The sequence below is a fragment of the Perca flavescens genome, chromosome 17 (assembly GCF_004354835.1).
Source record: "Perca flavescens isolate YP-PL-M2 chromosome 17, PFLA_1.0, whole genome shotgun sequence".
Taxonomy (NCBI): domain Eukaryota; kingdom Metazoa; phylum Chordata; class Actinopteri; order Perciformes; family Percidae; genus Perca; species Perca flavescens.
Window position 1 is genome coordinate 3,620,905 of NC_041347.1, and position 16,310 is coordinate 3,637,214.

The 16,310-nt window shown below is 39.2% G+C and overlaps 1 protein-coding gene across 2 annotated transcripts in view; it reads right to left on the reverse strand.

Moving 5' to 3' along the window:
* The window catches only part of vps8 (VPS8 subunit of CORVET complex), a 61,398-nt gene that overhangs the window by 42,275 nt on the left and 2,813 nt on the right, over positions 1-16,310 (reverse strand). For both annotated transcript variants that reach the window (XM_028604253.1, XM_028604254.1), the window contains exons 3-9: positions 15,341-15,471; positions 13,928-14,024; positions 13,574-13,606; positions 12,002-12,056; positions 3,670-3,794; positions 2,564-2,650; positions 2,265-2,332 (exon numbers count right to left, since the gene is read on the reverse strand). In XM_028604253.1, the coding sequence (XP_028460054.1) occupies positions 2,265-2,332; positions 2,564-2,650; positions 3,670-3,794; positions 12,002-12,056; positions 13,574-13,606; positions 13,928-14,024; positions 15,341-15,471 (596 nt within the window). The remainder of the gene's footprint in view (positions 1-2,264; positions 2,333-2,563; positions 2,651-3,669; positions 3,795-12,001; positions 12,057-13,573; positions 13,607-13,927; positions 14,025-15,340; positions 15,472-16,310) is intronic.

Here is a 16,310-nt window from a genome sequence, read left to right on the forward strand (position 1 = left end):
GACCATTGATATGTTCTGACTAAAACATAGTATAATTACAGCAATAAATATAGCTCCTTGTTATTTTATAGTGCACATTTTATCACAGGTAAACTCCATTTGCTTCACAATAAAGTCCATACGGCAAGAGACACAAGTGACATGAGATTATAAGCAACTAGAATTACTGCCTTGCGGTTGTATGTCTTGGCCAACAAGTCAAGTTGCAGTTTACATCCATGTCTGGAGGGTGGTTTGGGGGTTGCAGTAGCTCAGTCTGTAGGGACCTGGCTTGGGAAGCGGTGGGGCGCCGGTTTAAGTCCCTGTGCGAATCAAATACTGAGTGTGGACTGGTAACTGGAGAGGTGCCAGTTTACCTGCTGTGCACTGCCAAGGTGCCCTTGAGCAAGGCACCTAAACCCCAACTGCTCTCTTGGACATCTCTCCATTTAGTGCATGTACACGGCATGTGTGTGTATTTCAGTGTGCGTAATAACTACAACAGAGTGAAAAAAATATATTACCCCTTGCGGGATCAATAAAATTGATCTTAATCTTAATGTCGAGATTCATATAGGAATATATGTAGTGAAGACTGTTTTTGCGTTGTTTTTTTGAAGAAAATTATGATTTCACAGTGTTCTCGGTTATTGCCAAAAATGCATTGTGTTAAGTTTTTTGGCATTTGACCATTTGACCTCCAAAAATCTAATCAGTTCATTCTCGAGTCCAAGTGGACGTCTGTGCCAAATTTGAAAATATTCCCTCAAGGCAGTCCTGTTATATCAAGTTATGAGAACGGGACGGACAGACGGACAGACTGAGAACATAATGCCTCCTCGCCAGCGACAGCCATGGCCGGAGACAGCCCCGCTACGCCCTGCACTGCTATTACCTTTATTATTAGTCATAGTTCTATTATCTTTACCGTTACTATAATTGACACTGTTCATCATGTGATTCCATTATACCCACTGCTATAAATATTATGAGTCATATTTCTGAGATTTCTGAATTTCAGAAAGTAAAAACATTATAATCTTCCACACTAAAGTGGCAAGCCAGCCAAGCTCTATCACTTAAAAAGCCAGAATAATGAACTTTTTTTGTGGTGATAATGTTAGCTTGAAGTGGCAAGTAGACCATTTTGCATTAAAGGAGTTAATGGAGCGGTAGTTAAATGCTTAATTTTTTTTTTTTTTTTATTGGTTCCAGTGCAACAGGAACGTATTTAAAAAGGTATTGTGGAGGATTTTCCCAAATTTTAGAAAAGAACCGCCCTCTGTACTTTTTGAAAAAATGCACATGCGCAACACTCTGCCTGCTCCCGAGAGGGAACGCCTATTAAACGTGTGCACGAGAGTGCACTGTTTACAAGTTGCTGTCGGCATGGCTCATATAAAGCCTACTTTCCAAAAGAAGATTTGCACTTCTTCACAAATTGAGATTTTTACCGTGTGTGCGCGGTGCGTGACTTGTGCCAGGGCTAGCATCGCTAATAGCTTACATCAACTTTTACTAGCAGTGATTTTAAATGGATTTCTCCAAATAGCATGCCAAACTTTACCTGTGGAGTAGAAACTTCACGACTGAGGCATCAGTGGGAAGCCCAACCTGTGCTTTTAGCGCACGCCAGCATGTGAAATATTCTCCCAAAAGCTTCAATGCTTCAATGAATGGCTGAAACTGTAGCTCAAGCTCACCACACATATACACCTGAAAGCTAGTGTCGTGCACGTACGACGGCCTTACGTATACATATCACCAGAATGATTGACAACCAGGAGGACCAATAGTCTTGATGATCCACCCGGAAAAAGAAAATCCTCCACTATACCTTTAAGCTTCCACCCTGCAAATGGAACATTACTCATCCGTATGAGACAATGTTTTCACGCTGGACTAGCAACAGACTGAAGGACAGTCTAAACCAGCTCCAAACATCGCGGGTGTATGAGCGCTGATGGGTTCAGTGCCTGAATGTTGATGTGATCGCTTAGCGTTGGAAAAACAAAGTGAACAAACTAGAAATCAGTGACTATGAATCTTGAGCTGAACCAAATGAAATGATTCATATCAGCAAAGTCATTCATGTAGTCCACCTTGGATGGACACGGTGTATGAAAAGTAAACCGTGCCTTTTCCACTATCCTCACAATAGAAGACATGACACCTGTAACCATGGCAACAGCTGTAGCCCAAACCATGCCAAACAGCCCCCTCTAGCAAAGGAGCTCTTTAACCCTAAAAACAATAATAATTTACTTTATTTTAAGGTCATTTACCTGAAAGCCAGCTCGAAAACTGATCCTCCACTGTCATTGCACACTGCAAGAGTTGGGTCATCTGTGAACTAGACACAAAAACAGGAAAATAAAAACAAGGGACAGAAATCAGATGAAAATTATCAAGGATCCAATTTATGTAATTATGTATTGTTGTGTGGGTAAAGCGTGTTGACTGTAGCCACCATACAACCTGCTCCAGTGAAAAAAGGTGGCTGTGTGTGTGTGTGTGTATATGTGTGTGTGTGTGTGTGTGTGTGTGTGTGTGTGTGTGTGTGTGTGTGTGTGTGTGTGTGTACCTTCACATGCAGTATAGCTGTCCCTGGAGGGTGGGCATCAGTGATTGTTCTCAGGAGCTTCCCACTGGCTAGATCCCACATTGTAATCTAATCATGCAGAGAGACAAAGCAAGTTTTGAAGGAAATTTGGATCAGAGTAAGCAACTGGACAAAAACTGGCATCTGACAAAAATAGTTGGAGGAAATCAAGCCAAGTGACCAAAAAGGCATCAAATCATTTGTGATTTCAGCTGTCAATTATTTTTACTAGTGCAGTGTCCGTTTGGAGTGTGTGCCTGTTAGGAATGGGCCAATTGCTTGGTTCCAAGGATTACTTTTCACAACTTTATTGTGTAAATTCTCACAAACCTGTGACAGAAAATGCAGTTATAAAACACTTGGTTCCCAATATTGCTGCTTGCATTGTTGTTAGGTGGCGTGCCCGTTCGAAGCGCTCAACAACAACTCGTCTAATAGTTAATTTGCCTCTCATTCCATTCACATACACCCATGGGGGCGAAGCTGCCCGCAAGGCACTGGCCCACTACATGACGCGCCTGTAGGCTCGCTGATGCTCCTCAGTCAGAAGTGACAGAGAGAGGTGAGTGTGGCGGCCTCTAGAGATAAAGACGACGCTCTCTCCGGACAATACTGGCAATACAGAAAGTCGCTTTTTTAAACCTAATTGTTCCATTTATCCCGGCTCAGATGTAGCCGTAAAATAATTTGACTTCAAAAACCATGTACACACTGGCCGAAGAACTGCATACAGTATTTTGATACCCAACACCAAGCCAAACATTTCCTCATTCCTGTGTGGACTAGCCCTTGTGATAGTAGTTGAAATTGTTCAAAACCAAGTAAAGTATCAGTGATTTGGACAACCTGATACTTTGTAAACCATCAACTCTTTCAGAGCACCACACCACCTCATCACGACCACATGCCACAGAACAAACAACACATACTGTATGCAAACCATCAGTAGAAACCCTGCTGAACTTCAACAGGCTGTTGTTACATTTTTATTCAAGTCCTGAGTCCACTCTTTTGAACTTTTTAAAACTCCAACAACCTCCCAGTAAAAAAGCCTGTGATTACACTATGTTTGTACATGTAGTATATACCTGTCCTTTGGCAAACCCGCAGAGAAGTCTTGAGCAATCGTGGTTGATGCTGAGGGCAGAGACAGCTCCAAACTCTGCCCCAGTTGCCTTGGTACCCAGACAGAGCCGCAGAGCCTGATTGGTATCTGGAGAAGATGAAGAGGACATTTACAGTAACTGCTGAAAAAGCGATGCAGACTTTAAAAAAGGTTTGGATGGTAAAATGAATATCAAAAAAGATTTTACACATCAATACCAAAACACAACAAACAGGTACCAAATGAAGAGGTGTAAATGCAATTAAAACCAAGAAAGAAAAAAAATAAATCAAACAACAAAGCATGCACCAAAGTAGCTTGGCCACACCAAAATGGACATGAGCGGTGATGCCTCACAGCCAGTCAGGTTGAATACAGAATGAACAATATTAAGCATGAGTAACCCATCTGACAGGGATGTTCATACCTTTTCCTGCCCGGGCATCATTATGTCAGCAATATAAAGAGACATGGGTCAGCCCTGCTGAGATCTCAGCCCCAATCAAACCCCAGTCAAAGCACAAACAACATCACAGTATTAAGACTTATGGGGGCGGCCTCGAGCTCACCCATTTCTCTCTCCTTTTTAGGTCTATCCACTGTCGCTACTTAATAAAAAAGGGAAAAGCGGCAAAAACAAATATGGCTTTGGATTATTATCACACCTTTAGTGTGTTTTTCTGGTTACAGATATTGGTCCTCAGTATGTCTCTACTCCTTCTGCTTACCAATTAATATGTATGTATTATGTACACACTGCTCAGGCTGCTCTGACGCATTCTCTATTCCAATTTAAGCACTGATAACTGCTTCTGCAAATACTACTCATATAACTGATATGGCTTCTGATTAACACTTATGACGCATGCTTTTATTGGTAATACTGCTGCAACCTACTCACATTATCATGGCAACACCTATACTGTATACACTAATACCATTCCAACTATGTTACTGAAACTACCGCTATGAATGCCAGTGACATTATTTTTATTTATTACTACTGCTGCTTCTTTTGCCACTAGGGCTGGGTTAAATTAACCAATTGTCCAATTAAAATCAATTTTTGTTACAGTGATCTGATATTGATTAATAAAATCCTGAAATTGATATTTTAAAATATACTTTAAACAAAGTTTTTGGGGGTCAATTCTTAATGTAAACATTAACCTGGTGCATTATAAAAAAGTATTTGAGGGTTGCTTCTTCCTTGACACAATTTACAACATAAGTTCTCTGAGAATCTGAGCAGCGGGGTCAGTATTGCATTCGCTTTACCGCACCAAGAGAGCTGAGACAGAAGGCAAAGCTCTCGATCTACCGGTCAATTTTCGTTTCCACCTTCACCTATTTTCATGAAAGCTGGGTCATGACCGAAATAACTAGATCACGGGAACAAGTGGCCGAAATGGGTTTCCTCAGGAGGGTGGCTGGCGTCTCCCTTAGAGATAGGGTGAGAAGCTCAGTCATCCGTGAGGAACTCAGAGTAGAGCCGCTGCTCCTTTGCGTCAAAAGGAGCCAGCTGAGGTAGTTCAGGGCGCCTCCCTAGGGAGGTGCTCCAGGCACGTCCAGCTGGGAGAATGCCTCGGGAAGACCCAGGACAAGCTGGAGAGATTATATCCCTACACTGGCCTGGGAACGCCTCAGGATCCCCCAGTCAGAGCTGGTTAATGTGGCTCGTGAGAGGGAAGTTTCGGTTACCCTGCTGGGGCTGCTGCCCCCATGACCCGACCCCGGATAAGCGGTTGACAATGGATGGATGGAAATTCTCTGAGAACCTCCATTATATCGAAGCAAAATGCATATTGTAACAGAAATTTGCTACGACTAAGATTCACTGATACTACCATTACTTACTAAATTACTTTTAACTCTTATCGGTCCTTTAAGTACTGATTTTCTTTTCAATTCCATAAGCTGTAAACAAAGCAAAGCCCTATACTGAGGGATTATACAAACCCCAATTCCAATGAAGTTGGGACCTTGTGTAAAGCGTAAATAAAAACGGTATACAATGATTTGCAAATCCTTTTCAACCTATATTTAATTGAATACACTACAAAGATAAGGTTTTTAATGTTCAAACTGAAACTTATTTTTGTTGTTGCAAATATTCACCTCATTTTGAATTTGATGCCTCAAAGTACAGGAATTTAGGGATTTCATCATCTACAGTCCATAATATCATCAAAAGATTCAGAGAATCTGGAGCAATCTCTGCCGAAAACAAAAATTGAATGCATTACAATGTCATGTAAGATTGAATGCCTGTGACCTACAGATCCCTCAGGCGGCACTGCATTAAAAACCGACATTATTATGTAAATGATATTACCATTTGGGCTCAGGAAAACTTTGGAAAAACCACTGTCAGTTAATACATGTTAAACCTCTACCATGCAAAGTGAAAGCCATGTATCAACAACACCTAAAAACGCCGCCGGCTTCTCTGGGCCCAAGCTCATCTGAGATGGACTGACACAAAGTGGAAAAGTGTGCTGTGATCTGAAGATTCCACATTTCAAATAGTTTTTGGAAATCATAGATGTCATGTCCTCCGGGCCAAAGAGGAAAAGAACCATCAAGATTGTTATCAGCGCAAAATTTAAAAGCCAGCATATGTGGTGGTATGGGGATGTATTAGTGCCCATGGCATGGGTAACTTGCACATCTGTGAAGGCACCATTAATGCTGAAAGGTACATACAGGTTTTGGAGCAACATATGCTGCCACCCAAGCAACTTCTTTTTCAGGGACGTCCCTGCTTATTTCAGCAAGACAATGCTATGCCACATTCTGCATGTGTTACAACAGCGTGGCTTTGTAGTAAAAGAGTGCAGGTACTAGACTGGCCTGCCTGCAGTCCAGACCCGTCTCCCATTGAAAATGTGTGGCGCATCATAAAGCGCAAAAAAGGACAACGGAGACCCTGAATTGTTGAGCAACTGAAGTCATACATCAAGCAAGAATGGGAAAGAATTCCACCTACAAAGCTTCAACAATGAGTGTCCTCAGTTCCCAAACGCTTATTGAGTGTTGTTAAAAGGAAAGGTGATGAAACACTGGTAAACAAGCCCCTCTCCCAGCTTTTTTGGAACGAGTTGCAAATTCAAAATGAGTAATTATTTGCAAAAAAACAAAAAGGTTAATCAGTTTGAACATTAAATATCTTGTCTTTGTAGTAGATATATTCAACTGAATATAGGTTTAAAAGGATTTACAAATCTAAGAACCTAGAAGCGAATACTCTGTTTTGTAGTGGTACCCTGTGAACATGGTAGGCCACTAAGTCCTTCCCTCCTGCGGACACCCTGTACAAAAAATTGACACCAGTTTTAAAAGGTTCAAACAAAAGAAGGCGTAAATTTGTAATCACTATGGTCCAATCCTTTCTCTGTGATAAAGTGCTGGCGAGGTCCGGGAACAATGGGGGGAGCGGATACTGGACAGGAGATAAGGAGGGAGTCAACTGGCGCCTAAAAGTCCTGATTACCTGAGTCAATAAAACCTGGTGTGTGACTTCACTACCACATCCTGCCTGAAACCTGGACCAACAATCTGTCCTCACCTGGTCACAACTGGTTTTGCCTTTTTTCAACTCTGCAGATCATACAAAGGTAAGTACACCTTTATTAATACTTTTAGATATTAGACAGAGTGTGGGCTAATGTTGCTAATATTTCATGACATTTATTTCTACATGGACATGTTTTTATCTATTTTTAGAGATTTAGTCGTAGTTTTAGTCTTGAGATCAAAAGTTAATGTGTGTTTGTAGTCATGTTGAGAGGACTTCATCTTTTTCATCCATCAACATTTTAGTGTAGTTTTAGACATCCAGTAATTTAAAACAATTAGCTTCAGTCATAGCAGTTGCTGATTTTACAGAGGTCCACAAAAAAAGTCCACATAAAACATAAAAGCAGGGTTCAAATAAAAAAAATTTAAATAGAGGAACAAAACAGTAATTGTAATACAACACAACCAAATCAATAACAGAAAATTATCAATATTATCAATAAATGGTTCCGAATACCACATAATATACACAAAATAAAGCAAAGAGTGAAAATTGACAAATTATTACAATTATACAGCCACATTTAAGTCAAAATTCCTGTATACAACTGTATTTTTTAAGAAGTTGGTCTTGGCTCTAGGAATAACTAATTGTTGTCTATGCACAAACGGAGGGGTATAAACTACACAACTTCATTGGGAGTTCACACCTAAAGTCCTTTTGTGTTCCAGAGCAGCTCCACTCAAAAGAAGAAATAAAAAGAAAACTACACACAGAGCTAGACAACAATTACACCTATAGTACAAAGATGAAGACATATCAACAGCCATGGCAAAGAAACATGTTTCAAGATAGACTCGGATCAAGATCTTAAATGGCAGCAAACTGATTTTGGTTCAACAGGATAGACTGATGTATAAAAGAGTAAACGAAGGGACTCTAAATTGCCTGTTAGAAAGATATGTTAGAATATGTATGCGATTGACCTGCACACTCTTCAAGAGCTGAAAAGGTTTTAGATATACTTAGAAATATTTTTTTTTTCTCAAGAAAACGAGCTGATGGGAATGTAATCTGCTTCAACTGAGAGCCCGTACAGTATGTAATGGACACTACTACTACTACTACTACTACTACTACTACTACTACTACTACAACAGTATTGTGGGATAGTTAAAGTTTTTTGAGATCCTTCTTCTTAGCAGCAGACCTACGACATGACTAAATATTTTTTTTACTCCTAATAATTTGATCTAATTTGAACTTGATCTACTTTGAAGCCTTGTATAAAGAAGCAGCGCTAGGGAATTCATTCTTTCTAATTATAATTGATTTATACGTAAATATATATGAATGCAGTACATTTAGATTTAGTTTAAACAATAAACACATCATTCAACAAAGCATAAATGATTGATTCTGACAAACTGTTTCTCTGCTTCACAGATGCTGAATTAACTGAAATTATTCTGTTTTTTCTGTAGTTCACAGGCAGCCTCTTCGGCCACCACACCCCATCACGATGCCTCATCGCCTCTGCTCTGTTGAGATTAAAAACAACTCTGGCTGCTACACTCTCGCCAACCCAAGGTGACGCATTGCTTTTGTACTTGACTTTTTCTGAAGGTATTGAAAGTACATTTTTAACCAGACTTAAGCAGTTCCCTGGGTTGTATTAGTTGTATTTTCTAACAGCAATCACAAACACTGCTGCCACCTACTGACGGCAAAGACTATAATACACAGCAGCAACAAGAAAGTCATATAGGTAGTTAGGGAAATGCTGTAGTGACAACAAAAATAAATAAAGCATCTTCACTACTTTAACAACAAACATGTTGCATTTAAAGAAAAAAAAAACAGAAAGTAAATAAAACTAGTAAACAAAAACATTCAACAGCTTGAAAAAAAAAAAAAAGTACACTGCAAAATCCTACCCAACCAGGGAAGTATCTTAAAAACTGATAAACACGCATGGACATATGATTTACTATAGACAATCACTCATCAGTGGGGTTGCAGAATTTCACTAATTACTGATGTGTTCATCAGATCAGTTTTAGTTGCATGGTTGTCAATTTTATCTATGTAGCATCAAACGGCTTTACAATCTATACAGCATACGACACCCTCCATCCTTAGAGCCAGGATATTTCTTCCAGGACGGACAGACATGCAATCAATGTTGTGTTTACAGAATGGACAGAAAGATGACAATAGTAGGTAGACAGATTGCATTTACCAACTTGCAGGTGCCACCACTTCAAGCTACATTGTTCTCATTAGCAAAATTGACTTTACTCAAGTACTTACTGTAGTGTCCATTTTCAAATGAAAAAGCTGCATGCTCCCACACACTACTCTGCTTTCCTTTTAGTCAGACAGAGATATTCATCCAGGTAGCTTAACTGCCAGTTACTGTGTGTTTGAGCTGCCCAGCTTGCATACTTCTCTGAAGTAAATGACACATGGCACACTTTATGAAACCCCTGTCTAGTCTGAGTCAGCTTTTCCTGGTTTGGATCCTCTAGTTCCAAAGAAGGCAAATCCTACTGCTTCAGCATATACAAACCCCAATTCCAGTGAAGTTGGGACGTTGTGTAAAACATAAATAAAAACTACAAATACAATCATTTGCAAATCCTTTTCAACCTATATTCAATTGAATACACTACAATGACAAGATATTTAATGTTCAAACTGATAAACTTTATTGTTATGAAGTGCAAAATACGACAACGGAGACCCCGGACTCTTGAGCAACTGAAGTCGTACACCAAGCAAGAATGGGAAAGAATTCCACCTACAGAGCTTCAACAATTAGCATCTTCAGTTTACAAATGCTTATTGAGTGTTGTTAAAAGGAAAGGTGATGTAACACAGTGGTAAACACGCCCCTGTCCCAGCTTTTTTGGAACGTGTTGGAGGCATCAAATTCAAAATGAGAAAATTGTTGCAAAAAAACAATAAAGTTTATCAGTTTGAACATTAAATATCTGGTCTTTGTAGTGTATTCCATTGAATATAAGTTGAAAAGGATTCATAAATGGAATGCTCAGCTGTGTGTATAATGTCACATTACCGACTGTTAAGCAGTTGAGATAACAGACTCTTTGTGGGTGCATTTGTGTGCTTGTAGGAAGAGACACAAAAACCTACCAGTGAATGTAAATATCAATGGTATGATTTGGAAAGTAAGATTTCTGCAAGAACCTGTCTGATATGATGTGCCTCTCTGTGTTCAGGGTGTTCACTGAGAGCGGCCAATGTGAGGTCCCTCTGCCACCGATGGTGGGTCCCTACTCCCCTGCCAGCGCATTGTTCAATAAGCACATGGGCAGTGCGACCGGGGCTGTCGGCGTCTTCACCTATGACCTTTTCAACCCCAACCTCAACGACTACAGCCACGTCGTGGCCGTCATGTTCTCTGTGCCCTACGACCGAAACCTCTACTCCAACTGGTTTGCTGTGGGGATCCTTGACAGAGGAAACAACTGTGACTACAATCTTTATGATATGATGTATAATGGAAATGAAAATAATTTTGTAAGAGGAAAGGCTGATGGCTCCTGCATTTCTTATCAGGGTGATTATGCTATTGTCAGTGCTTCCATGTCAGACTCAGGTGAAGCAGTCCTGAGGGTGGATATCAATGACTTTGGCATGTATTAAGTCAGAAGAAGGAAGATCCTACTCTTGTTATGCAAGTCATATGAAATGATCAGTCATTTTAATAAAATCTTTCAGTATGTATGAAGCTCAATCAACTGACACAGTTCGTCACTAGCTGAAGTGGTGCTCATTAATCAATATACCAAACATATTAGTACATTAAATAATTATTTCAGGTGTGATTTTAAAACGCTGATGCCTAATTACAAATAAAAACGAAGACTTGAATGTGTCCATCAAATTAGGTCCTCTTTGTAAGAAAATGATAACAAATTCAGTGTGTTCCTTTTGATACATAGAGATCTATTTGATACAGAATTGTTTCTGGATGTTTTGTGGGCCCTACTCTGATTCTTACCCCCCCCAGCTATAGAGACCAAAACGTATTTTTTGTTGTATCATGTTTATTTCTGCTGTAAAGTTGGGCATTTTAACACAGGATTTATGGATATTGACTTGCTTTTGGAGCGAGCCTCAAGTGGCTATTCTATAAACTTGGCACTTCTGCGTTGGCTTTATTTCTCAGCACTGGAGGTTGCTGCTTGACATCCTTTGCTACGGTTACCTAACTCTACTTTCAGGTTTTAACAGACCCCAAGACATAGATATCCTAGATACATGGATTGTTCTTTTAAAGAGAACATACCATCAACTGTAGGCTTGTTTATAGAGGAGGATCACTGTTTTGGTGATGACATGCATTCATACATATGACTCAATGTTATTATTAATACTAATGTTAAGTTGAAACAAATGATTCTAATGTGAGATAAGGAGTTTCTAATTAAGTACCATATTAGTTAGGCAACCTCAATTTCTCACACGTTTTATAAACATTCTCATACTCAGCAAGAGCAACAACATCAGCAACATGCAACACTGCTTACCATTGCCTCCCCACAATTTATACACTTTTTATTAATTTAATTGGAAGTGAAGCATTGTTTCATAGTTTAAGACTATGATCTAGACCTGCTTTACATGATTTGTTTTATGAAAAATAACTGTTAACTACACTCGATTAGATTTAATTTACACTGTTGCATTGTAAAAAGTTTAAAAAATGTGAAAATATAATTTATATCACTGTGTATATAAAAAGTGTAATCAAGTTTACACTCACCAAAAACCAAAGCCAGACCATGAGACGTTCCTACAGCAATCACACCTGCCACGGTCTGAACAAAAAAAAAAAAAAAAAAAAAAAAAAAAAAGTACAGCTTAGAGTTAATCAGAGGAAGTCAGGAAAAGCTAAACAAAAGCAAAACACCATAAAATAATATCAAACCCACACAAACAAAAACCACAACCATGAACCTACCTGTGGGTGTACTTTATTGTAATAGTGGTTGCTCTTTTGAACAATCTTTCAGTAGCAGTGTTCTCATTGAGCTGCATTTTTATAAAATATGAAACCTCTTGCAAATGTGCCCAACCTCACATTCTCTTTCTGTTTTGGTGCCGCATTCGACACGAATGACCATCACATTCTATTACAGAGACTGGATCATTTATTTGGCATTAAAGGAACAGCACTAAGCGGGTTTAAGTCATTTTCATCAGCAGTACTTTCTTCCTGTGAGATGACAGTGCTGGCCACTGAGCCACCATGCTTGGCCATGTGGTCTTGTTGATACTTGGCCCTCCGAAACTCATTATCTAATAATATAGCTACTCTGGATGCCATTGCCCTGGCCTCCAGCACCACCGTAAGGATCCTTGGTGTTATCTTTGATATGATATGTCCCTAAACACACACATAAAACAAACAAAATGACTGACTGCTTTCACCTGCGTAACACTGCAAATATTAGGTACATACGGTCTCAAAAAGTGTGCTTTCTTGCCTTGCACGTTTACATGGATCAGGATTGCACCTCCGACACAGTAAATATTTCACTCTTTTATATTTACTGCTACTATTACTATATTACCATTAGGTCTGTACATACATCTCTATTGCAAGTATGACCGTCCTAGGAGAGGGTTCTCTCCAGAGTTGCTCTCCCTGATGATTCTTCCATAAAATCCATGTGAAAGGGTTTTTCTTGGGGAGTTTTTACTTATCTGATACGGGGTTCAAAGGAAAGAGGGTGATGTATGTTGTACAGACTGTAAAGCCTTCTCAGGCTAATTTGTGATTTGCGATATTAGGCAAACATTGACTTGCTACTCCACTACACCTCTCACTATTTTCACACTACGGTTCAGAGTTCTATGTAAATGCTGTGTCTGCTTTCAAAAATATGTTCAACTTTGCTTTTTGTTGTATTTTGTCTGTAAAACCTTCTTACACTGGTCTACAGTAGTGTTTGTAGTTGATAAAAATTATAATAAGCAATTCAAATAAAAGCAAAAACCTTGAATGTGGGGCATCCCGGCAGCCTAATGGTTATGGTGCAACAAATTTGGGTTGACGTTGCATGTCATAGCCTTCTTTCTCCATTGATCAATGTGTCATTCTATCAACTATCATCTGTTGATATAGGCAAAATGCCAAAAGCAACACCTTAAACCTTATATCTATCTCTTGTATATAGCCTCCTTTGAAATTATAAATTGCTAAAGTGCCCTATGAAACATAGTCAGCCATCAAAAGTCATAGAGTTATATGGTGCCTTACCAAATTTGCCTTTAAACTAATACCATCTATCTAGGCTTAGCTGAATTAATTGTTGAATAAAATAATACTCACTATAGCAGTTGGCAGTCCAGCATCCACTTTGTCCTGAGGAAAACATGCAAATGTTTTTATTATAATTGATTAGTGTACTGCAACATGTGCAAAATTCTGGAGCTAGTACAAAAGGAAAGACTTAAGTTATAGTAATAATAAAAAGTAGTAATATAAATAGAATTACTATTTGATAATCATATTTCCAAACAAAAACAGAACCCTGTCATTGACAGATTAAATTAAGTTGACTACTCCTCATTTCTAAGATGTTATATCATTATTATTTTTTGTCCACATTTTGGAAAGCACAGTACTAAAGCTGTATTTTAATCAAAAACACAGGTTTTGTGTGCGTGCGTGCATGCATCTTACAGCAGCAGAGACAATCTGTGCAGAGATGCCCTTCAGCAGGCTGTGTCGTAGAACAGACCCATGAACTGTTGCATTCAGATCCATTGTCCTCCTCCTTCTTCACACATGTACATGTCCACACACAGACACACACACACAAAGAAGACATGTTCTGTTTAATTACCTTGTACATGCAAAGACAAGAAGGTATGCATCAAAAATAAAAAGTGTGGTACAAATGAAATGGGTTGTTAAAAAAAACTAAGTTAATATTCTTGTTTGAGTCAGATTGGAATAGTATATATCATACTGTATGTCATCTGTTGAGTATGACTGATGTTTCTAATAAAATAAAAATTGCAAGTCATATAAAAAGAAAATTTGATTGCTGGAAGAATGTGACGTTAGACTGGTGTAATGAAGCCTAAAGTTAATAAAACAGTGAAAATTATGTTGTCAACAACATTATTTATTTTGTTGTTGTTAGTTCCCCTTTAGAATTGTTTAAAGGGGAACTATGCAGTTTTTTTAGCTTAATTTACATTAACTGAACAGCTTCGGAGTCATTGGAATGGTTATATGACTTTTTTTCAGGTTGAATGGTGGTCGTCTCGCTTCCCCCTAGCTACTGTGAGCAGGAAAAACACCCTTGCAACTTTGGGCTGGCGGGCCAGCGTCAGGAAGTATCGCGTGATATCAGGTCTTGCGATGTAAGAAGTATTGTTGGAGGAACAGAGAAAGAGGAAACGGCAGACTGACCGAGCGAGGAGTCAGACACGAGTAAACATCGGACCTGCGTTTCCAGAATGGCGAGAACTAAGACAAACAGAAGCCTGCAAATCCGTTGCCGACTTGGCATTCTTGCTTTTGCACTTCTAAGTATCTTTGGGATAAACTCTGTTTAATCTTTGTATTTCTTGTTATTGTGACCTCAGGATGTCTGCTATTGTCTGTAAAGGTTTTTATTATGATCGCTGTCTGTTACAGGCTACTAGCTAGCTAGTTAGCGGAGATGTTAGCATAGTCGGTGGACATGGCTCCGTGCGTTCGCCACCAGAAGGAGAAGAAGGGGAGGGGGGAGAGTTGCCAACGAGTTTTTACCACAGTGTTGCCAAATATCTATTTTGAAACTGTAGGGGTAGCGCTAGAGAAACCTGCGAGCAAAAAGTGCCAAAACTGCATAGCGCCCCTTTAAAATGTATTATTACAAAAGAGAGAGTAAGTTAGTAATTATATAAGTTTATATAGTATATTTAGCATCTTTCAAGAGTACAATAAATGTTGCAACAGATATAAAACACAGACTCCAGAAGAGTAAAGCAACATAAATGCTGCTGCTACCCAATGGGATGCACAAGGAGTGTGTGTGTGTGTGTGTGTGTGTGTGTGTGTGTGTGTGTGTGTGTGTGTGTCTGTATGTATGTGTGTACATGCCGTTTAAGATGTGCTGGGTCTCCACTGTCCGAGCTGGCCAGAGAGGAGGTGTCACAGGAGTGAGCATCCATGTTATCTGTGTTAAGGACGCAGTTATCCTCTAACACAAATGGTTCCTCCTCATCCTCCAGCTGCAGATACCACATAGGACAAAAACAAACACTTCAGCTACAAGGCTCACCTACATCCATAGTGGAGGGGCTCCACAAACAAATATGTTTATCTGATATCAAACTACTGACTGTATCAGTAAGAACCACCCTACCTGCCCGGGGAATACCCATATATTCATTGCTAAGTTGATGTTAAATCTGCTTCCGCCGTTATCTTCTCAGTATCCCAAACAACTTCAGACTGTTTAAGCAAATGGCCTAAACTTTATCCTGGGTGGTTTTAACCACTGTAACTGCTAAACGATGCTAAGCCCATTTTTATCAGTGTATCACTTGTCCCACTCACAGCGATAGGACAATTGACTGAAGGGCCAAACTTGAATATAAGAAAGAAATTAAGTACAAATTTGTTTATGACCTCAAGTCTGTTTGGGAAGGCCTGAAGTTGACGACAGGTCAACACAACAACTGCAATATAGTTAATGTAACGCGTTACACCATTAGTGTTAAAAAGAGAACGTAAGAGCAGCAGTGGTGAGTTTGACACGTCTCTGTTGTACTGATAGAGTTCGTGTTGTGGAATGTACATTACACTGAATTTATCAAGACAACAGGAAGTGATGAGTTTACAGGGAAGTTTCTTACCCCAGTATGATAGAATATCATATAAAAATAAAGTAAATAGAACTAAAGTATCTAAAATAGACCTGTTTCAAATACAGCCCTCGTTTACTCTGCAGCTGAGATAAATAAAAGGCACCTGGTAACTATTTACAGTATACATTACATTGTAGCAACATATGCAAATAAAGTTTCCCAAACTTTTTTTTTTAACTAATGATGACTGTGGGAGGGAT